This window comes from Pteropus vampyrus, unplaced genomic scaffold, assembly GCF_000151845.1.
Source record: "Pteropus vampyrus isolate Shadow unplaced genomic scaffold, Pvam_2.0 Scaffold105, whole genome shotgun sequence".
In the NCBI taxonomy this organism is placed as follows: Eukaryota; Metazoa; Chordata; class Mammalia; order Chiroptera; family Pteropodidae; genus Pteropus; species Pteropus vampyrus.
In genome coordinates, this window is record NW_011888886.1 from 2422619 (window position 1) to 2447047 (window position 24429).

Below are 24429 nucleotides of genomic sequence, written 5' to 3' on the forward strand. Positions count from 1 at the left end.
TCCGGGGCTTCGTCTGGCCACAGTGATTCCCTCCCGCTTCCCCTCCGGCCAGCCCCGCCTGCCCGGCTCAGCCCCGTGATCCCCAGTGCGTCCTCGCAAGGGCTGGCTCGTTAGCCCCCCGTCTTCAAGTCCCGGCTCTGCCGCTTACCAGCCAGGTCTCCGTCCCCACTGGAACCTCGGTGCCCTCACCACGACCGCCTTCACACGTGGGTGTCAGGGCTGCATAAAGCCAGGTCCAGTCCAGCGAACGTCCGAGTAGCACAGAAAGGCCGCGTCAACGGGCCTCCGGCCTTCGGACTCGGGTGGGAAAACTGGCTCTTCCTGGGCCTGGACCCTGCTGGCTTTCCGAGTGGAACTCGCCCATCGTTTTTCCTGGGGCTCCAGCCTGCTGACTGCAGATCATAATCACGCGGGATGATTCCTTACAGAAATCTCTCTCTCGAATCTCTTATAGGTTGTTCTCTGGAGAACCCTAATGCAATCAGTGTTATGAATACTGTAGGCCCCCCTTATCCATGGGATGTGTTCCAAGATCCCCAATGGATGCCCGAAACCGTGGATAGTACTGACCTCATACGTTTTCCCTATACGTACGTACCTTTCACTTAACGAAGCATCTTACAGCTTCTCGGCGGCATATCTGAATTGCCAGAATCCCTGCTCTTACGCTTCGGGTCCGTGATTAAATAAAATCGGGGTGACTTGAACGCAAGCACTGTGATACTGTGACAGGCTATCTGATCACCTAGTCGGCTACTAAGTGACTAACAGGTAGGACACGGGACAAAAGGATGACAAACTTGCCGGGTGGGATGGAGAGGGATGATGACGTGAGAGTTCATCTTGCGACTCAGAATGGCGCACAATTGAAAACTTCTGGAATTTTCCGTGTACTATTTTCAGACCGCGGGCGACGCTGGGAACTGACCCCGCGGAGGGTGAGACGGCAGGAAAGGTGGGACTGTCCTATGGCCACATCTCCCTTTTACGCAGCCCATGGCCGCCCAGGGCCTGCGGCGTGCCGGGCACTGAGCTCCTTCATGCGAATCACTTACTAAGGGCCGCTCCGTGCTCGACAGAAATCACAACGCAGTTGTCGCCGGCGGCGAGCGCCGTGCAGCAGGCAACACCGCATCATGGCCGGCCGGCAGCGCGAGGCTCCTGGTAAGGGTTCTTAATTACAATAGACATCGGCAAAACCAAGTTTATTTGTTGTTGTGAGATGTATAGCCACGCCTTTTCTACATGTTTTTCCAACAAGCCTGTTGTCACGGTAACCCTCTTAAAACAAGATGCAACCTGGTTTAAAGAACCTGAGAACTAATTACAATAGCGCTTTCTACTTTGTTATGCCTTTTTTCTGACTTTAATGGACCTCACTCATTAAACTCCACAAATACCCTCTGAAGTCTTCACGGGACAGATATTATTAAACCCATTTTACAGACGTAGACACCAAGGCACAGACGAGTTAAAGGACTTGGCCACTGACCGGCAGCTCAGCCGCGAGCAAGTCTGGGCCAGACCCGGGCCTCCTCGTCTCTTGCGGTTGTCTCCACTCACCAGACTCCGTCCTTGGGTGCGAACGCCCTTCCGAGAGGCTGTTTCCCACAGCGTGGTCTGGGGACCCCAGATGCTGCCGCTAGCTGTGTGCAGAAGAGGCTGCGGAGCCAGGATGCTGCAGGGGCAGGGGCTGGGGGAGGCGGCGTGGAGGGCGGGCCGTGTGGCTCCCCGCACGCCTGGCCTGCAGGGCCAACACCCGGGGGCCTCGGAGGTGTTCCCAGGACAGGTGGGGCTGCAGGGGCACACAGCTGACACCAGGCCTCCATCACGAGAGTCTGCCACTCGGTACAGCCGCGCCACGGTGGCCAACAGGCTGTTGTTTGAACACCCAGGCAGCCCTCTGCCCAGGGCCTCTGCTCCAGCCCAGTGGTTCTCAAAACGAGGCCCTGTGCTGTTAGACCCACAGTTTCCGGCCCCGCTTCAGACCCTCTGAACCAGAAGCTGTTTTACAAGCCTTCCGGGGGCTTCTCCAGTATCTCTGCCCAGAATGTTCCTGCCCCGGATATCCTGGCCAACTTCCCTTCCCTCCTTCACGCCCTTTCCCAGATCCCACTTCTCAGCAAGGCCGATCCTGACGCCGCCTGGTTAGTGCAGTGACAGGGCCTCACGCAGGCCTCCTGTCTTCCAGCCCGCACAGCACTCATCAGCCCCACCATGCTCGTCAGATGCTCCGTCTCCCCCGTGTTAGATGCTGTCTCCCCCTGAACGTAAGCCCCATGAGATCAGGGCTCTGCTTAGTCACGTGCACAAAGCGGTCGGTGAATGTGGCTACGAACCACGATTTCTAGCTCAGGTTACTCGATGAAGGATGAGGTGAGGAACACGTATTTGGGGGGGGGGGTGGCGGCGTGGGTCTGTGAGTTTTGTTTTGGGCACGTGAAACGTGAGGTACCAGTGGTCCTCGCAGATGAAAGGTACAGAGGCTGCTTGGTAGGTGGCTCTGGAACACCGAGCAGAGGTGGCACGGGGCAAGGAAGAGGAATGAGAGGTTTAAAGAAGAAATCTCAGTGCGCGTCAGCACCTGCGTGGCGGGGAGGCGGGGCGAGGGGAGGAGCCAGCAGCGAGGCCAAGGGCAAGTCAGTGCCAACCCGACCTAGGCGCCAAGCGGGGTGGGGGAAGGCTGGTCGTAACTCTGGCAAAGCGGGGAGACACACCTCCCTCCTGAGGGTCACGTGTGTGAGGGAGCGGAGGGACAGAAGGTGGGCGCCCACGAGGAGAAAGTCCTGCGCAGGTGGAATGCAGACAGGGGCGGGCGCGAGACGAGACACTCACCTTGCCCCGCAGAAACCTGGGAGGCGGACCCGGCGAGGGTGGCCGCGGGGGCACTGAGGAGAGAGGCCCCGACTCCCTGCCCTGCGACTCCCAGCAGGAGCCTCTGAACCGGGAGAGAAGGCCTCTCTCGTCAGCGGGGTGAGCGAGCAGAAGCCGGACTGGGTTCAAAGGGAGATGGCGGGGGTGTCCAACCAAGTGGGTGTTTCGGCCAGCTGAACTTGAGAGTCCCTTTTCAACCCCGAAGGCCTAGGACTCATGATTGTCGTGAATCTGAAAGAAATCCAGAGGTGCTGGAGAACACAGCTGGCCACCCTACCACCCAACAGGAAAGCCTGTGTCCCCACAACTCTGAATTTCCATCTGGGTTTACAAAACAGGCACAGAGTCTGGAACCCACTGCCCTCAGGGATGACAGCTTCCTCCTCTAAGCCTGGGTACGGGACTCACTAGGCAGGATGACCCCGAAAATGAGCGAATGCTAGGACAGCTGGGTAGGTGTGCGGTGTCTCTCCCAAAACTCGGCATTAGGCCATCATAGCTCTAAGGGCAAGAACGGGACACTTTCTAATAAATTTCCACTCACCCAGTTATATGCTCATGATGACGGCTTCACGTTTTGAGAAGGCAGCACCCCAATTCCCCAAATAGGTTCATTCAAATATAACCATTAGACTTTTTTATGGCACTAATTAATTCTGGAAAATTTACAAGTGGATAAAAAATGGATTTTAAGATTAAAAATTATTAGGAATGGAATTTTCCCTACATGTTTAATAAGACGTGTAACAGCCTAAATCAAGCTACTATGTATGCCTAAATATCAGGAAACTCAAAATATTAGGCAATTCCACATTTTCCCAAGGAAAAAAACGTAATCTACACCAACTTGGATATATAAACTTATTAGAGATGTCAAAGAAATAATCGAGTATCTACTTATAGTATTTACTAATACAAATACTATAAAAATCACATTTTCTAGTACTTTGCTGTCCTCTTTCAAAGTTTTACGTAGAATTCAGTCACTCTGAGACCCAACACATTCATTAACTTTGGAATTTGTTTGAACTAAACTACATTCCTTTTAGTATTTTCAAATGCAAGAGAGAGACGAACTTTCTCTTGGGTGTGAAACATGCGAGACTGAAGATTAAGAGTCAAACGAAGTCACGTAACTGCCGTTACCTATATTTGCTGAAAAATAATGACAGCGTAAACGCCAAGATTTTGTTTCAGCTTCATAGCTATACGGGGAAAGTGAGGTTTGAAAGTCGTTTCAAAACCAAAATCAATCAAATTAAAAAAAAAAAATCCAGATTTTTAATGCATTGAAAATTTACCTAAGAATCACAAAATCTTTTAACCTTCCTTATAAAACCACTAAATCTCTTCTTCTATAAAATCTATTTTATACTTAACTTATGCTGAAGATATAACTTTGGAAAAAAGGGAAAATACTCATCATATGCATTCGGTCAAAAAAAAAATTCTCATGGAAGCTCCAGTAAAAGTCTCACTATCCTAATAAATTGTTCACCTGAAATTCAAATTTAACTGGGAGTCCTGTATTTAGTCCGGCCACCCTACTTGATACTCCCTTCTCAAAAGATGGCACCTAATCTTCCACCTGGATTCCTGACCCACTGAAACGGTTATTTTAAGTTTTGGGGTAATTTGTTACGCAGCAATGGATAACCACTACGCCTTACGATGTTCTACACCTAATAGGTATCGCTCCAGTAACTGTCCTCTCTCTGACAGTCTCTCCTCTCCTGAATTATTCCCAGCAGCGTGCAGACATGCTGAGATTTCTCCCATTAAAAAAAAAGTCTCTTGATCTCACGTCCCATTTCTCGTTCCCCTGTATTCAGAAACTCCTCCCAAGTGTTGTCTACAATCGCTGGTTCCAATTCTTTTCCCTCTTCTCTCCTGACTACTGCAATGCGGCCTTTCAGCTCCCCGTCCCCTCTGAATCAACTCTTGTCAAGTAAGAACCTCTCTCTGATCTTCGACCCAAAGTTCAACTTTCAGGCCTCATCTTATTCAGTTAATAAATATTTGTTGCTACTGTGCTAGGCATACTACTAGATGCTGGATACACAGCACTGAACAAAACAGACCCTTCACCCTCCAAAAAAACCTCCCTACCCTTATGGAGCTTATATTCTGGTGTGGGGTGGGGAGACAAAACAATATAACATAGACGTAAAGCACTATGAATATTTATGGACGTGTCTGAGAGCAAAATATTTCAAAATAATAGGACCAACGGTTAGGAGTAAAGATGAAACGACATGAGATTTTGTTGTTAATTTTTGAAGCTGGGCAAGGAGTACACGGGAGCTCATTAAACTGTCCTCTACTTTGGTATATGTTTGGGATTTTTCATAACAAAAAGTTTTTCGAAGCACATTATGTCGGGTTTCAGTTGCAGTAAGGGCACAGGGGGTGCTGGCAGCTGGGTGTGACAGTCTTTGATAGGGCGGTCACGACCTGGAGGGGGTGAGAACGACACGCGGACATGCCCACGGCCGAGGAACGGCAACCGCAAAGGCCCTGGCCGAAGAGAATGCTGGAGTGTTCTAGAAAAGTGAAGTCAGTGTGGCGGTGACCGGGAGTGAAGGGGAGGGCGGGGGCCAGATCCCACTGTGTCCGGGAAGCTGGAGGACTCGGGTGTTTTCCTAAATGAACAGAGCGACTCTGTGAAACGTCTTCGTGTAGTAAAGCGACCGGTCTCTGGACGTAACCACTGCCCCAAATGCTGAAAACGATTTTTTCTTAATAGTTCGAAAAAAATTTTTAGGCACCAGGTGAGAGAACGAGGGGTGTCTGGAGCAGGGTGCGGGGACAGGTGTCACTCAGGAACCCCCAGAAGGTCCTGAAGTAAAAAGCCCCCATTTGGGGCTGCGCCTTTCCTGGGTGCAGGACACCCCGCATGCTTCCTGGTGGGGAAACAGGGCCACAGCCTAGGGCTACGAAGTGACCGACCACAGACACAGACAAACGATGGAGTACGGCGTGGGTAACATCTTTAAAACAGGAGACTTGAAAGAAACGTGAGGATTCTAGCAGCTGCTCCAAGGATCTCAATCTTGAAGAGACGGGGCTGTTTCAAGGGATCCATGGGGAACGGCGGGGCCTGGACGCAGCTTTCTTACGAATGTCGGCCACAGATTGAGCACAGGCCCATGGCCTGCCCTCTCGGGAACGCCCCAGGAGGAAAGCCGAGGGGCATCTCCGCTCCAGTAACCTCGCTATTACAGAACACGGTGAGCGGAGGGCTGTGCGTGCAGAGCTGAGGGAAGGGGCGGGGGGAAAGCAGCTCCGTCCAGCACTCACGGGCCTCGCTCTGTGCTAGATGCTTGCCTGATGTCGGCACCCATTTAACCATCGCCCACAGTATCAGGCTCATGTTACGGAGTCAAAGGGGTTAAGCAGCCACAGCACTCAGAAGCGGCAGGCAACAGGGCTGGGATTCGACCGCGAGCCAGGCCGGCTCTGCTGCCCGCGTCCCGGGGCCCAGACGGACTGGTACCCGCTCCTGGACCTGGTGCTGCGGACACCGTCTCGAAGAGCCCCTGTCTCACGGAGCGGATGCCCTCCCTCTGCTGGCCTGGGGCACTGCTTCTGGGGTCTAACACCACGCCAAATGGCTCCCCAAGCCACAGGGAGGTCCCCCCAAAGAAAAAAAGAAGAGGGGCCATGTGCGGAAGTGGCTTCCAGTGGCCCCAGGAAACAGGTCTGGAACACAAACACTCAACCCCTGGAGAGGAGCCCCAGCCAGCAGCGTCCCTCCGACCTCTCAGCCCTGACGAAGGCGACGAGGGGGCCAGGAAGGGGCCACAGGAGAGCTGGAGCCTCTTCCTTGGGCAGAGGGGCCTCAGCAGGAGTTTAAAGGACAAGACGCTGAAGAAGGAAAGAGCTGGCACCTGGGACCGAAACGGGTGGCAAACCCTCTGGTGCCGCAGCACAAGGTGGCCGGCTGCTGGGCCACAGGAGTCTTTCTGGTGACTCTGTGCACACACACATGCACGCACGTGTGCACACGCAAACACACATGTGCACACAGAAACAGAAACACGCACACATGTGTGCAAACACACAGAGACACAGACACACACGCTGGACAACGGGCGTCTTTCTGGTGACTGTGTACAAATGCATGCACGCACACGTGCACACACAGACACACACGCACACATACATGCACACACACACTGGGCAACAGGTGTCTTTCTGGTGACTGTACACATACACACGCACACATGTGTGCACACAGAGACACACACGCTGGACAATGGGAGTCTTTCTGGTGACTGTGTACACATACACATGCATGCATGCACGCGCATGCACAGAAACACACACACACACACACGCGCGCATACGCTGGACAACAGGAGTCTTTCTGGTGACCATGTCTGTACACACACACACACACACACACTTTTTCTGTGGAAACAGACTCTAGCTTGCAGACCACAGAAGTGGACGTGTGTCCGGGCTGGCGGAGCTCCCCGTCTGCACAGGAGCAGCAGAGACGGGACGAGGGAAGGACAGGACATCAAGGGAAGAGACGGGGAGATGAGAAGCGACAGGAAGCAATGCTGGACCAGGAGGCAGGCAGGCGGGCAGAGAGCTGGCTAAACAGGCCTGATTCAGGGGTCCCCGAGGCAGGAGGCTTCTGGCCTGGCTACGCTCCTGAACGCGCTCGCCCTGTGCTGAAGCGTTTCAGGTTGGAGTCTCCCGCTGACAACCCAGAGCCAACAACCCAGCTGCACGAAAAGCAAAGCACCTCCGAGATCACACGAATACCTGAGAAACGAAGGAAACCCAGCTTAGTTTTCAACTTAACTCAAGGAATATGTCTTTCTCAAAGAAATTGTTCAAATGAAAATATTTATTTTTATAAATGTTTTCTCCAGCCAGTTTATCTCTAATTGCAGTTCAGAAACAGGAAAGTATCTGTATTTAACCTTGTGTCACGTATAGTTTCCATTTCTTATTTTAGGTTATTACCATTAATTTATATATTCTTGGTATAAAAATATTTTTTTAAAAAATATCGAACATACAAACAAGCAACAACCTACCAACATACACTTACGAACACGAACACGGCCAAGACTACCCACGGGTAGGGCAGGAACGGAGTTTCTGGGTGGCTGAACTGTGAACGGCAGCAGGTACTATAAGGAAAAAGTTCCCAGACCATGATCGATCTTCCTTTTTAGCATCTCATGGTACACATTTCACGATATAGAAAAACCACCACCTGGTTTACTTATTTAAAACCAGGGGGAAGAGGATGATGTTTTGGGGGAGCAACAACTTGCAGAAAGTGTCCTTGGGACGACGCTCTGCCCAGCGTGTTGGGGCGGGGGGGGCGGGTTTCGAAGTCTGACCCAGAAGGCAAAGGGACGAGGTGCCAGATCTTTTCCTTTGCTATATCAAGCACTGTCACGGGACTTTTAACATGTGTGGTCCCGTCTGTGTCCCACGTGCTCTCATGGTGGTCGGTCTGGGGGAGGCCTGCTGCTTCCCGTCGTGCATCGGGGCGCTCCCAGACTCAGTGAAACGACCGTCCTCTCCTGTGTCTGGACCTCAGGTGACCGGCTGAGCGACGGAGGGCTCTCCTTTCCTGTCGGTGCCGCTTCTCCGCCTCCTGTTGCTTCTTCTGCTGTTCGGACTGAAAGAGAAAATCACATGAGAGGGAAAGAGAAAGAAAACTCTACCACCCCTCGTTCGGTAACCAACAGAGCAGGATGCCAGCGGCGCGGCCGCCGAGCACGGCCCTGCTGCAGGAGGACTGCGGCCCACAGGCCCCGGGGCAGGTGCCTGGACTGTTCTGACAACCGCTGCCCTGGCAGGAGCAGCAGGACAAGGGCCCGCTTTCAACGCCACTGTGAAAACAAGACAACCTAAGCCCCGGGGTAAGAGAAGTGCCCTGATCGGCACTTTGTAGTCTGAGCTACAAAGCATGAGACTGGCTTCTCAACCAACATGTGATCCTGCCGGGGTGCTTTAAAAAGGGAGGGGTTCCTTCTAAAACTGCCGGCTTCATAAGACGCTATTGCTCACGAAATGTCATCGACTGCTCTCATAGACCCATCTTTTGTTTATACGCCAGAACCATTAGTTTATTTGAACTGTCTTAAAAACAAAACAAAACAAAAAATACCTACGTGTACTGAAAGGATATCACAACCCACCCATGATCAAGCGATCAGTCGCCAGAACTGGTTCCAAAGAATTTTTGGCTGTTTCAAAAAATGAAACTCCCCTCAAAAGCCAGAGATCTGCATCCATTAAACACCAATAAAGGCTGGCAGACAAGTCGCAAGCTCACAGCTGGAGTGACTGGTAGGTCCCCAGGCTGACTCCTTAAAAGCTGTTGTTCTCAACACTCATTTGCTCAGGGGAGAGCCAGACCCTCCCAAACAGTTTCGCAACTTTTAGCAGAAATTCTTAAAAGAGAAGAGCATCCACACAGAGTCGGTGATGAAGGTGAGAGCTGGGTAGTTTTAAACACACATCTGATGGTCTTGATAATATAAACTCTGAATGTAAAGCTCAAAAAAATACTCTTCGCTGGTGGCATTGTAGAGAGGAAGCTGCGAAAAGACTCACGGGCAGAAGTTTTAAAAGCTGGAAATGACGGCCTTCCAGGTACCCATGAAGCCAGCCCGGCCGTGACCTGTACTTGCCCTAAATGCAGACAGTGTTCACGGAAGAGCCTCTTACAAGTTCTCAGGGGGTGTGTGCGAGGGGGGAGACTGGAGAAAAGTGGCCAAGTAGAAACTTCCAATTATCAGAGAATAAGCACTAGGGACGTAATGAACGACACGACGGCTACGTGACACGCTGTCAGGGTGGTACGAAGACTGTTAAGAGGGTAAATCCCAAGAGTGCTCATCACAAGGAAAAGCTTCCTTTTTTTATTTTTATTGTATCTGTATCAGATGATGACTGCTAACTAAAAAAAGTTCTTATCATTTGGCAAGCCCCCCGATGACGTCAGAGAGATCGGTCAAAGAATCAGAGGTGAACGGGCAGAGGACCCAAACAGACATTTCTCCAAAGAAAGTAGACAAACGGCCAATAAGCACATAAAAAGATGCTCCACGCCATTAGTCATCAGCAAATGCAAATCAAAGCCACAATAAGATGCCATTTCACACCCACGTGGACGCCTACAATAAAAAAGATGGACAATAACGAGTGTTGGTGAAGATGTGGAAAAACGGATCCTTCGTATACTGCTGGCGAGAATGTAAAATGGCACAGTTGCTATGGAAAACAGCTCGGCAGGTCCTCAAAAAGTTAAAGTTATCAGGCGATTCAACAATTCTACTCCTAGATGTACACCCAAAAGAAATGAAAACATATGTCTATGTAAACTATGTCCATGCAAAGAACATAATACCTGAATTTTCAGAGCAGATTATTAATAGCCAAAAAAAAAAAAAAAAAAAAAAAAAAAAGCAACAGCAGCCCAGACGTCCATCAACAGATGGATGAATAAACAAAGTGTGGTCTTATCCACACCATGAAATGTCACTCGGTCATAAAAAGGAATGAAGTACTGACATAATGCAATAGCGTGAACGACCTTGAAAACACGGTAAGTGAAGGAAGCCAGTCACAGAGGAAGCACCGCATGACTCCGTTTATACGGCACATCCGTCCGGAACAGGCAGATCCAGAGGCAGAAAGCAGACCGCCGGCGCCCAGGGCCGGGGAACCGGGACTGTGGGATAACTGCTAACAGTCACGGGTTTCCTGTGGGGTGCTGAGGGTATTCTAGAACTAGACGGTGGTGGTGATTCCACGACTTAGTGACCTGTATACTTAAAAAGGGTGAATCTGATGGTCTGTGAACTAGATCTCAATTTAAAGAAAGAATCGGACGTAGTCTCTGTCGTTCTTTCCCACTTGGTAACAGTATTTTTCATTTTCAGTGAATTTTAAAATATTAAAAAACAACTTACCCTCTTTAATGTGAATGTCAACTGTTTGCTGCCAACCGTGGTATCTGACACATTCAACGTCCCATTTTTTGCTTCAAGTTTCAACCGATCTTCCAGGGTTTTACTGTAAGAAATTTAAGAGAATATCACATTAATTAGCATTATGTTTTGATTACCGTTTGAAACGAGTTCAAATGAGGACTGACTGCATGAAGAAAAATCTTTTCCGCATGTGGTGACAAAAAGGCATTCGTTTAACAGTCGATGGAAAGAATCGGGAGGGCTCAGGCAACCGTTACGTGGACTCAACAGGTACACAGTTAAAACAACGGCTATCAGAAACACCCACTCATTTAATATTTTAAGTGGTGGTTCCAAATACTTTGGTGGTTGCTACTTACCTTACTAAATCATATTTCTGGTGCCAAAATGCAAGCAGCAGTATTTCTGTGAGAAGCCTGTCATTTACTGTAATGGTCAGTGGCTCTTAGGCCTCTACAGCATTTTCCATCTACACCACGCACAAGTTGGGTGCGTGAGTATTTCAGCAACTCATTCACCTCTGCAAAGGAGTGAACGCACATTAAGTGCTCCACAGACAAGTGCCAGGAGAACTTGGACTTCTCCTTCACTCAGGCTTAGCTCCCCGGACCACACTCATCACCCACAGCACGACTAACTCTGACTGTGAACCCACCCAATGACCCCATGAGGACAATGGCGGTTCCAGAGGGCGAGCTCCTGATTCAGCCCTAGTCACTGCGGTTCTGCACGAGGCTTCCCGTTCAACTTCCTACCTGAACGCTCTTTCTGACACACTCTACCCCAAATTTAAATTTCATTTCATTTCTGGGTCATGTTTCCCAAACTTCTCTAGGGTCCCCTTCGATAATCCGTGTCCCTGTTATGGTGAGCTGTGCCCTGTAGCCCGCTGTGATCTACATAATGAGGCCATCCCAACACCTCTCTACAAGCCAGCAGGGTAAGCCTGAGTCCTGTACCAGTTATAAAACATAACACTTCACTGTGTGTCGTTATGATAATGTTTTCCTGTAAAACCACAACACTGGCTCTTTTTGTTAACTTGGTGTAGAGGGGAAAAAATGGAATTAAGACTAAAAAGATAGATACTTTTTGATAAGTTTTAATGTCAGCTCTAATCCACCTGGAAAAGGCAACATCCTTATGTCCCCGGGATGAAACTGGGAAGAGAGGAGAGAAGAAAGAAAAATAAAATACGGTTCCCTCTTCTGTTCTTTTAAAATAAAGAAAATATATTTCCCCCTCCAACCTTCCTTGTACCAATTTAAAGCTCGTGAACGCCTTTAAAGTTATACTCAAAAACTTGGCTGAATACAAAGAAGCGGGGGAGGGGAGGATTTGCGTGGAGGGGCCTTCTCCCCCCTGGACGCGACCTCTGCACCAGAGGATGAGCTGCTGCTCTTTTGAGAGTCTGGAGCTCACGTTTGATGTTCACACCATGAGATCCAGCTCTAATTTATGACGACTATAATGTACTAAACATAGCTTCTTTATATAATTTGAGACATACAGTGGTTAGCATAAAGTGGCACTCTTTTCTAAGCAATAATGTTATTAAGAAGCACTTTTAAAGTACTTTTCATCTTCAAAGTTCTTTACGGACTAACTAATTAATCCTTTCAACATCCCTGAGACAGAAGTATTTATCCTTTACAGATGGCAAAAAGGGAGGTAAGATATTAAATGAATCGCCCCAGGGCACGTAAGGATTCAAGTTTAAAACCAGGATTCCAATTTAAGAATTTCTGGTTTCCAGGCATGTGTCACACCACACTTGATTTATAAAGTTCTGTTCAGGAAATGTGTCCATTAGGTATTCTAAATGACAAGCTTCCACATGACAAAATGAAATTAAGATTTAGTTTAGCTTCTTTTTTTTTAAAGAAGAGTTCAAAAGTAAAGTGTAAACTGACTGTAGCACTGAGTATGAATTATGTTAGCCTAAGCAAATTCCTCAGCCTGTTCATTCCTTTTCTGTTCCTTATGGAGCTATAAACTCTGACGTTTTAAAATTAACAGGAATTCTGAATAACTATGGAGCCACTGAGACAAGGTCGGACACAGAAAACACTAATTTGGGAAGAAAAAGACTTTTCAAGTAAATTGTGGGAAATTACTACTCTTTTAAGAATGACCTATTTCCTCCAGGAGAGGGGATATAAATTCTGGTTTTCTCTCAACGTGCTTTCGACGTGCACTTGTAAAAACTTGTTCTGTCTCAGCTACGTGGAGAGACAAGCTGGGTTTCAGACCAGGCCGTGGCAGAAGATCAGACGCAGGGACCGAGTGTGGAGGTGCCTACATTAAAGCGAGCTCCACTTCCCTCCCTTTGAAAGTCAGTTCACAGAATGTGGCTGCTAACCAGCGGCTGCGAAGCCGGCTGCTTGAGTGCGAATTTGGGGAGCGGTAACTTAAGCGGCTGACAGACACCCGAAAACGAACTACTGTAACTACTTTACAGAACCCACACGGCACGGCCTTCCTGGCACGGGGTCCAGGGCCGGTCAGCTGCGGCGGAGGGCCCGCAGCCCCTGCCTGCCCTCTGCGCACCCCCACCCTGACCCCCAGTTCCTGCTTCGTTCCCACCCAGGCTCAGGTGTGCTGGCTTCTGGCTACTTTGTAATTGATAGTAAAGAATTTTAGAGAAAAATCTCACTGTCACAAGATAAACAATCCACTGCAACCAGACATTTAGGCTGACTCAGAAATGAGTCGCACTAAGATATTCTTCCTAATGGCCTTTTTCCAACCTTTGTTCCGTGGACCCCCAACACTTGTACCAAGCCCCTCCCTGTGACTTTCTCTCCATACCTGGCTCTTTCCAGTTTTCCTCCTATCTTTTCGACAAGTCCTTGGTAATTTTTACCGCACGTCCTCTTTGCCGCCCTCTGAATCAGAATTCGGAGCTCTACCAGTACACCTGTGGCATCTCTGAAGTTACGTGCATTACTTTGCACGCACTTGCATTATTCTAAAGAGAGGCAAGCAGTTCTTATTGCAGACTCGAAAATATGCTCCCAAGAGCTCCATTCTCAGCCCTCGTCTCATTCTACACACTTACGGTCTTTTTAATACAATGGTTTTGATCACATAATAGACGCTGCTATCTCTTAAACCGGTATCTCTGGCCAACCTCCTACGTCTCCATCTGTGTACCAAACATTACCCAGAAGACATCTGGGCACCGGAGACCTAGTATGCTAAACACCCAGCTCAATACTGTCAGCCTCCAACCCGTTCCTCATTCTGTGAGCCTTATCTTGGCAGCGACATTGCGAGACATTTCAACACCACCCATGACGGCTACTTTCCCCTTCGACAATGAAAGCGTGACCCACAGAATGCGGCAGTGAAAGCTCTTTTTCCGAGTCTCAGCCGCATGAACGACCTGGGTCTACGTCTGTTCCCCTGTCCCCACGGCGCTGGCTTTCGTCACTTCCAACCAGGACCACCACAGCTTCTTAGTCTCCCCCTGCATTTCGTCTCTAAAACACATATCTCTCATTAACGGTTTCTGAGAAATAGGGACTTTTCATGCCTACGTGTTTTTATTTTCAACGAACCGTACCGCATTTGTTAGATAAGTAGTTACGTAACTGGAAGAGGGGCCGGGACAGATTCGATCACCTCAACTTTGGCTCCCCGGGGCCTGGGTTGGGCCCGACGTGGCTTTCCAGCCTCGTCGACGGCTGCTGCCCGCCACACGCTTCCTGCTCTCGCCGCAGGAAAGCTGCTTTCACACAGCATCCCGTCGCTCATGACGCTGCCTCTGCCTAAAAACAAGCCGTCTCTCCCACCCGGCTTTTAGTGTTCATCTTTTCATCTTTCAAAAGACCAATTTCAACATAACCTCTTATAAAGACTTAATCTCCAAAAACTATATCCCTTGAGCACTTTTCACACCTCTCAGAGTATCAGAGGGATGTGAATGCTATGCGCGCGTGGGCTGCGCCTTCCTCTTCCAGCCCCGCTGGGTGAGCAAACAGCGCTTTGCTCCCACGAGGAGCCTCCGAGAATGTCTGACTGATGATCGGGTGGGTGGAGAGGCTGACAGGATGAGTTACTGTGAGGTCTATAAGTCTGTTGACAGACATATGCACTTATCTAGAGCCATGCAAAGACGAAAACTCACTCGAATATGAGTTACAATTCACTATTTGCTTTTCTCTTTATAGAAAGAGTTTTAAAGCTGGCCAAGTCCAAGAGATCGTCTAAACATGATACACTCAATTTTGATGTGTCGAATTCATTGCTTTGTGGTAATTCCCGGAACAAACAGAAAGAGTCATTTTAGTTTTCTGAAGGATCATGGTTCAATGCTTCATTAAATAGATTTAAGATATTGCAAGTTCAGGATTTGCCAAAATAATCTAGTCAAACCTAAATTCACTAAGCAGTTTGTGCCAAAATGCCAGCAAAACGCAAGCTATTCATGTCAAAGGTTATTAAACAACAGGATTTTTCTTTTAAGCTCATGTAAGTATTATCACTTATATAGCTCCTCCTCTCAAAAAAAAAATGTTTAACTTAGTGATGTTTAACTTACTAAGAATGTTTAAGTGCAGCGTATTAACCTTGCTATTATTTATTCGCTAATACTAAATTTTCATCCCTTTTGTTTTTTACCCACAGGCAGAAAACGAATGTCAGGGACATCAGTCATGCCTCCCACCCCCAAATCCTGGACTCCCACTGCCACGGTTACACCGAAAACAACTGCTCCCAGATTTTCCCGGTCAATGGTTTGGGGGTAAATGAGTTCTTTTTCAGATCTTGAAAGGGAAACTTCCTGAGTTGCCTGACATATAGCCAAGACAGAAAAGATTCTCGCCTTCGCAGGGATTTATCAAGTACCCACCCTGGTCTACGCACTGATTCAGGGGCTAGGGATGAAGCAAATGAAGCGAGGCAAGAACGGCAGATAACCTAACAAAGACATTCCCTCCACAGAATCAGAATAAGCGCTCTGCCCTCCGCTTCTGAGTAGGACTCCAAATAAAACATCTAGGAACATGAGCTGCATAAAAACGAGGCTGTGCGCACTGCTGCTGAGGACGAGACTGGTGGAGACGTGACCGGTAGGAGTGTGACCCGAGCAGCCGCGGTTTGGAGTCTCTCAAGAGGTTAAGCGTAGCGCTGCCACACGGCCGCAATTCCGCTCCTATCGATCCGCGTCTCCGTGCATCTGACTGTTGTAGAATACCACTCGTTCTGATCTCTCAGTCTCCTGCAAAAGGCTTAAAACTGTGGCAAGTTTCTCGAGAGACCTTTCCAATAATCAGGTAAACCGAGATGTAGGTAAACATAACTGAAATTCTAATTCTTTTAAAAATAACTTGTTAAGAGGCAAAGTAAGTGTCACCTCAGTAATCACTGTCCGAAAGACCACGGACCTGCAGGGCCCAGAATAAGACACACGTCTGTAGGTTAGGGAACCTGATGGGAATAAAACAAGGACAACAAAACAGTGTGGCTTCTGCAGGGAAAGCATGCTAACACACATTTACTAGACTTTGTAACCTACTGCACAAAAACCGTATTTCAAAAAGCTGCTAAAAATAATCATAGTAAAGACCAGTGTTTCCCCTCAGGCCTTGTGGCGCTTCCCTCACATCAGCTCCAAAGACCAAACCGTCACCGTCTGGGCCACGTGCCACAGAGGAAAAGCCAGGCTCTGACAAGGCGAGAGCCGGTTACTCACTTGGCCAGCTTCTGCTTCGTGGCAGAATCTTTGAAGCTTCTGAATTCTTCGCCCGCTTTGATCTCATAAAACTGGGGCTTGAGGACTGTCTGCTGATCCTCCCTGAGCCGTTCCTGCCGCTTCGCTCTTTCCTCCTGCTGGAGAAGTCTGCGCTGTTTCCTGACCTCTTCGACCCAGTCTTTTTCATCATCTGAACTCTCAGAACTTTCTGCATCACTTGGTTTTCCTTCCGGTTCTTCCTCCTCTTCCTGAAAGTAAAAATAGTCAGAAGCAACTTCTCTCCCCCAACCAAACACTGACCCATTATTTTAAATAGCATCAGCCCATCAGAGTACGTGACATCGCATGCATCAGGGGGAAAATGCCTTTAATTAAGACACACTCCTAAGCTGAAGGTCGAACAACTCACATCCCAAGTGTACTCAAGACTCTAACTCACACAGAAAACCTTACAGTAATGCAACAGCAGTAAGTGCTACATGACGAACAGCACACGTTACTTTTTCATGATGTTCTTGTTCTAACAGTCGCAGTTTCTTCTTCCTTTTTTCACTCATTTTCGAAACAAGTGGATTCAGAAGCCTAAATTCTTCACTCTCTTCGTCTACTTGGAAGTCAGGGTTCTCAAACATAACTTTAAATCGATCGTCGGTGAGAATATTAGGAAGACTCTGTAAGGAAAATATAAAAATTTTAACTTACTATCCGAATAAAATCTGACCAGAAAGATGGCTTTCAAACATTTCACTCAACTGTAAATTAATAAGCTACGTAAGTCATAACATTAAATTTTTATGACATTTCTTTAGAATTAATTCCCAGAACTTTCTAATTGCCCCTGGGTTCTAGCTCCTACTCAGAAACAGATTCTATTAATCTATTTCATAAGTGATATGTATTATTTGGACATTAGCATAATGAGCTAAGAATGAGCTTTTCGGCCTAACTTCATGCTCAACATATTAGGGTTTTCTTCGATGAACATTTTTAATGTAAAACCACTTTTGCAAGGAAATACATGTTTTTGAAACATGGCTTTTTAAGCATAGTTGCAATACCGAATTAAAATGAGTGAGTCTTTCGACTTCATCTTCCAAAACCGGGAAAGGAAGTATACATCGATACATCAACAACGAGCCAAGGATTAACGAGGTGGGGGCCTGGTGGCGTACGTTTGCCGACTCCGAAGGAATTATTTGAAACATGAGGGATATTTCCATGCCTTCTAGGATAGCCTCACAACTAGTCTTCTCTCAGCCATTTAATTGTTCTCAACAGATATACACATATCCGTGTAAAACTCTGTCATTCTGACGTTATAAAACTTTGCTACTGAGATCCATCCATGTAGGTAGCTCGGGACTGACACTAAATTCCTTTTCATTTGTATCATTTTTGAAGAGAAAATATCATTTTTGAAGAGAAAGAAATAAATGTATTGCAAACTTATAAGTTCACATGAACAGATGACAATCTTATACACTCAGGGTTCTCCTTGTGTTCCTTATCTGCTATAGGCTTGGAAACCAGATAAGTTAGATGAACGTGGTTTGCAAAGTAAATAGCCTAAACGTAGGCCGAGACAACTAACCTGTCTGTGGTAGACTCTAGCTCTAATGAATGGGCTTATTTTACTATTTCTAAACGATTGAGAATAAATAAGGTGGTATGAAGTTGAGTTCTGAATATTGTACTTATGTAACAGAGCTACACAAAAATTTGGTAAATCATGAGCTATTAAGGAACTTGGGCTGTCTGCTACTTGTAGGTACTTAAAATCTTAGCTAAGACTCTGCTGATTCATTGCCTGAATCAGGGCGATGAGAATTCAAGGGTGGGAACACAGACTGTTTTAGGAAAGGGTTAGTTACTGTGAGATCCGTGTCTACGTTAGTTGACAGATACGGCCATGGAGGAGATGCGGGGGAAGAAGAGTGAAAAAACAGGGTTAGAAATTTCTCTCAAGTGTCTGGCTTAAGTGATGAGAAAGCTGGTGATGCCATGGGTTAGGGTCCATCACTGGAGAGCATCAGGAAAAGGGACATAGGGTGAAGTAAAGGGCAAGAAATTATGTTCCAAGAATCCAAGATGTCCTTCAGTAAGTGAGGAGGTAAACTGTGGTATACATGAACAATGGAATATCATTCAGTGCTGGAAAGAAACGAGCTCGCTCTCAAGCCGTGAAAGAACCTTAAATGCGTATTATTAAGTAAAAGAAGCCAATCTGAAAAGGCTACATATTGCACGATTCCAACCACATGACACCGAGAAAAGATAAAACAAGGGGGACAGTAAAAAGATCAGTGGTTCCCGGGGCTGGGGGAGGGATGAATAAGGAGAGCACAGAGGATTTCTAGGGCAGTGGAAATACTTTGTATGATACTGTAATGGTGGATACGTGTCATCACACACTTGTCCAAACCGGTAGGCTGTGCGACACCAACAGTGAACCTGAAAGTAAATCACAGCCGTCGGCTGACCATGATCTGTCAACGCAGACCCACTGATTGAGACAGATGCACCCTCTGGTGGGGGAGGTGACGGTGGGGGAGGTGACGGTGGGGGAGGTGACGGTGGGGAGGGCATGCATGAGTGCAGCAGGGGTCTATGAGAAATCTCTGTACCTTCCCCTCAATTTTGCAATGAACCTAAAACTCCTTATGGAAAATAGTCTTTAAAAAAGTCTAGTGGATGAGAAAAATTAATAAAGGAAAAAGAAATTATGTTCCATTTAAGACTGGTTCAGTCTATGGCATAAGAAAAACGTCATCTGGATTGGGATGGACCACATTATGTGCCCAGGAACAAGGCACCAGGGCTCAGCTGAGGGGAGGGGGCTAGACTGTATAAGTTTTGGAGTTATCTGTAAATATAGGACAGGTGATACTGTCAAAGATCCAAAGACATTCAAATAAATAGCTATTAACCTTTACACATTTTCAGGTAAAAAAAAAAAAATAGAAGCCAGGGGAAATTTTTTCCTTTTCATCTTACTGTATTTATTAAATAACCATATTTAATAAATAACAGAAATGTTTAAAAGAATGTTGCTAGTACTCTTAAGTTTTTTCTTAATTTAAGACAAAAAAAATTGCTTTGCCTAAAGCCAAGTACGCGTTGGATGAGCCTCAGCTGTAAAAATATTTCCCCCAGGGACTTCTTCCTACTCATTTGTTTGTTTTCATAATTGTCTTTAAAAAAAAAAGTTAGGTAAGATGTAGTTAGTGATGTTCTACAGTCGTTTACAAGTGTCTGGCTAGTGATCTGCCCTATAAATACTCATGTACGGATGCTAAACACTTGCTATTAAAAATTCGGGAAACATCTTACAGTACTGTTTATACCATAGTCCGACTTGACAGAGGTATATTTGTAGATCTGAGTAGGATGCACTGGAGGGTTTGTCCCAACGAAGTAACACGTATGAGGAATGCTTGACATTTAAGACAAATTACTTCTTCTAATGCTATGACGTGTATGAAATTACGGCGATGCAGACTTCTGAACAGAGGCACTTCCTCTGCTGAAACCCCGGTAAAACAAGAGAAAAGGGGCTTTAAAAAGGCACGAACCCTTAAGGAGGACGAGGACAGGAGGACATGGGAGCGGTGAGACTGGAAGTGAGAAAGAAGGCCTGGTGCCTGGCGCTCCACCCGGGGCGTCTTCTCTGGAGGGCGGAGGGGTCGGGCTGGGGCAGCGGCACCCGGGGCCAGGGAAGCACGGGGCAGCGAGGGAATGCCGCCTGCCGCTGCGTCCCCAAGCCCTCTGGTTCTCGGAGTGTTGGCAGCCGGGCTGTCATTCTCCGAGAGAGAATCTGAGCAGCCAAGAGAAAGGCCAAAAAGATATTGCTATTTGGAGCATCCCCAAATAAACGGTTTGGCCAGGTTACCACACAGTGACTGATGAGCCTTGTCACCACCCAAGTTTCCACTCACGTTTTAAGTGTTTCTCTATTAAATATGAACAAACGAACATGGATCACAGCAGGGAAAAAAAACTACTGTTTTTTTCCAAGAAAACTTCCCAGCTGAAGAGCCTGTTTATAGGTTGAAAGGGTCCCCAAGTGGCCTGCACCGTGGTCTGGATTTCTGGAAGACGGTCTCCAGTGTGCACAGAGCCACTGTGGGAACTGCCTCGGACTCTTCCTCTCTCCTGCCTTACACTTATTTTGGAGGACAAAGTCCTAAGAAACTTCCTGAAGAAAAGAAGCACGTGATGGTGATTTGTTGCTGTTGAGAACTTGCATGTTTGACAATCTCTTCATTACACCCTTACACTTGTCTGGGCTGGAAACAACAGTCCTTCAGAAAAGTGAAGGTCCTCAGACTTCTGTACCCAACACGGGTGAGGTGGAGTGAACCCCCCAGGATGACAGCTGGGGACCAGGATTCCCAGACGACCAGCCAGAATGGAGCAGAACAGGAAGATGGAGGAAAGACTTTCTCAGAAGAGTAAAATGAACGCATCAACCGCTCTTCATATAAATATCTTGAGATGAGATTTAGACGACGGGCAAAGACCTGAGGGCGAGGTAGTGATAACTACAGAGAAAACAAGCAAAAAGTCGATGACAAAGCGCAGGGAAGACAGGGAGGCGCGGGAAGTACAGTCGCAGGTCAAAAGGTGACTCCGACTGGACGTGAAGAACACGTGCACAGTCCTAACAATGAAACGCTGAAGCCCGAACTTAGCGCGGTAAAGCAGAATGTCCCTGGGAGAGAAGGTCTTCAGGACAACGCTGACGCTGACCAGGCAAGTGGCAGCACCACGGGCAATAATAAGAGACACGGAGTAGTATACCAAAATAATCGGCTATTTTAGGCAAAAGGGTTTGTCTTGGGAAAGCTGAAAATGGGACCGAGGGACAGCCAAACTATGCATGTATAACTCTAATAAAGAATACAATTTTAATTGGTGCTGAAAAAGCTTTAAAAAAGAATACTTTGGATATTAGAATCGATCTGATGCAACCCAGTGCCTTTGCGTGATATCTTTTCCCCGGAGAGATGAATTATTGCTTTAATATAAACTCTTAATGGTGCTGAATAATCCCCGAGGCCATTCAGACGCCTCGCCCATGGTTTCCGGGCTGCAGGACACTCTGGAGATGGCATGCACGACAGCACCCGGGGGAGCTGCGGCAGACTGCGGGAGACTGCGGGAGAAGGGAGTTCATAGACTCCAAGGCAATAGTGAGAAACGGGCAGAGAAGGCCAACAGGAAGGAAATGACACGTGTAAGAAAAATGGCTCTAATCATTACTCAGACCCTTACAAATCAAATGGGTCATGGGTGCCGCGCCTCCCAAGCGGGTTCTATACACTGGGAGCTCAAAACGTACTTGTTGAAAGAATAACTGAATTCATTTTTAACTGGAATGAATACTGCCAAATTTCTAAGTCTAGAATAAGGTCCAGATAATGCTTTTTGACATTATGTGGTGGGTCACTTTACACTGTTGGTCCAACATCAACTGAACCGTAAACCTCTTATTAGACGTTAATTATGTTATCAGGAGCAGCAATATCTGGGAACATATTTCACTTTCTGTCTCCACGGAATTCCAGTCGGAGCCAAAGCAGAGCATAACTTTACCACACTGACTTTCAAATCAGGAGTTATCAGCGCTATTAAAGCTCTTGAGGGTTTGAAAAGCTGAGTTCAAAGTCAAGACTAACAAACTGCTGATGGATTTAACAATTCTTTCAAGTATTCTTTACAATTATAATGAAGGGTTCTTTCCTTAATTTATGAATGCTTTTTAAGGTCTTCATTTTAGTTAGATAATCCTGCTAAAGAACAAATCATATAAGCCTTGTCTAATACCTCAGATTTAGAAGACTATATTTAAGGATTTAAGTATTTCTAAAAAAAAAAAAAAAAAAAACAACAAAAACTAGGCTCTGACCATAGGGCCTGATCTGGGTTAGCAAGCCACCAAAGAAGCAAACCAGGGGCATATTTTAACCGCTTTCTAGCGGAATTTCATCAGGTGACAGAGGGACAACGATGGCACTTCCAGCCTCCTGCAGCTGGAAAGCAGCAGCTGTCTGATGGAGGGAGATCTGAACTCTTCCGGTTCTTCCTCCCTGCCACCTGCCATGCAGTCGGGACCTCGTCCCACGATTCTTTACAGGACGGTCCTATCAATGTTTCGACAAAACATTTTAGAGGCACAGGCGACCTGACTGACGGACAAGCAAGATCACTCCGCACATTTTCGACGGCGTCCTGCACCCCGAGCGCAGTCAGGACAGCTGTGTTATAAACCCTCCGGCTGCCCCAACCTCAAGCAAAGCCTGTGACAGAAAGGTGGGGGGCAGGGGGATGGGGAACTTTCTCCACAACTTCATAATCATAAGGGCCTTTTAAAAAGGCTCCTGAACTGTGTACTAGGCTGCACAAAGTATCAAATTAAATTTTAGTTTAAGTGTCCTACCCTCTGTGACATTAAATGTGATGATAAGGACCCACAGGCATAAAACACAGGTGCTGGCACCACATTCTTCCCAGTGAAGCTTTAGGGCACGTCGACCCAGAGATCACTCCCATTTATTCAGCTTGTAAAATGACAGTATGGAGCTGAAGCGGCCTCCCTAGTCACCCCCAGGCTGGGCTAACATGAAAATCAGCGTGAGTCCTCTGAGAAAGTCAGCACTGCAGGAAGCACATCGTAAGCACTTCAAGATTCACGAAACGAAAGGGGAAACATAAAAGTCACCTAGTTACTCAAAGACGGCTTCTGGAAATTCAGATTTCAATAATATTAAAAGAACATAACAGACCAGGACGACAGGGTGCAGAAAGGATGAGGAAGCAGAGGACAGCGGAGCGGGCGGTGCGGTGAAGCCGTTTAGAAACCACAGTGCCGAGGACTGTCCTCTCTGGTTCTGTCCCCGCACGTTCCGGAATTAAGCAAACTAAGATCCAGTGACACGGAGGGTCACCCGCGGTGACAAGAGGGAGTGAGCAGAACAAAAGCAAACAGGCGAGGAGCTCACGCGTCTGGGGCTCACGCTCCCCCGAAGGGAGAGAGGAGAACCGGGCGGCGCCCCCGGGGAGCAGCACGCCACGGAGTCAGGCCGTTCGCTCGGCCCTGAGCGAGACCTACCGCCCCACGGCCTTCTAGTAAATATGGGAATCCAGGCAGACGAGAACACAGCACGGCGAGGAACTTCCTCGAGGACTCTCACACTGCCGGGAAAATGGCAAAGTCCCCCGTCCTGAGAGTCATCAGCCGAACGAAGCGCTATCTCCATTTACTTCATGACTGATCTTGGCCTGTTTTCACATTAGTTAGGGCAGGCAGGCAGCAGTTACACGTAAGTGTGCACACTCCCAATTGTGCCAAGTCTAAATCAAAATCGGTTACTTCTGGAATTACAAATAAACCTTAGTACAAAAAAACCCAAACAATCTAAATATCTAAAGGATTAATTATAATATACCCATAAGCTAGAATGTGCAGCTCTCAAAAATATTTACAAAGGATTTTTAATAAAACGGGAAGCCACTGATGTTAGTTATTTCAGAGAACCAAGATAAATACTTTATATACACTGTAGTATCTTACTATCATAAGTTATAATTTTAAGAGAAATAAGGAAAGAAAGTCACAAAAATATTAATGATGCCTTTCTCTGGGTAGAATTATGTAGGTGACTCTCTTACATTCTTTCCTATTTTACAAGCTTCCCATATTGAGCATATACTATCTTATAAGCAGGAAAAAAAACTAATTGTATTTTTAATGTAAAAATAAAAAATAAAAAAGCTTTAAGTGACTATCGAGAAAATGTAGGAACGATTTATCAATATTTTCTCTGCATTATAAAATCTTACCTTAACTTTCTTTTTCCATGTTGATTTTTGCTTCTCCTC

The 24429-nt window shown here is 47.0% G+C and overlaps 1 protein-coding gene across 2 annotated transcripts in view; it reads right to left on the reverse strand.

Moving 5' to 3' along the window:
• Positions 1-7717: 7717 nt before the first annotated feature.
• Positions 7718-24429, reverse strand: part of NOL10 (nucleolar protein 10) — an 81405-nt gene continuing 64693 nt past the window's right edge. For both annotated transcript variants that reach the window (XM_011365123.2, XM_011365124.2), the window contains exons 17-20: positions 17049-17219; positions 16549-16796; positions 10827-10929; positions 7718-8524 (exon numbers count right to left, since the gene is read on the reverse strand). In XM_011365123.2, the coding sequence (XP_011363425.1) occupies positions 8405-8524; positions 10827-10929; positions 16549-16796; positions 17049-17219 (642 nt within the window). In that variant the 3' untranslated portion in view covers positions 7718-8404. The remainder of the gene's footprint in view (positions 8525-10826; positions 10930-16548; positions 16797-17048; positions 17220-24429) is intronic.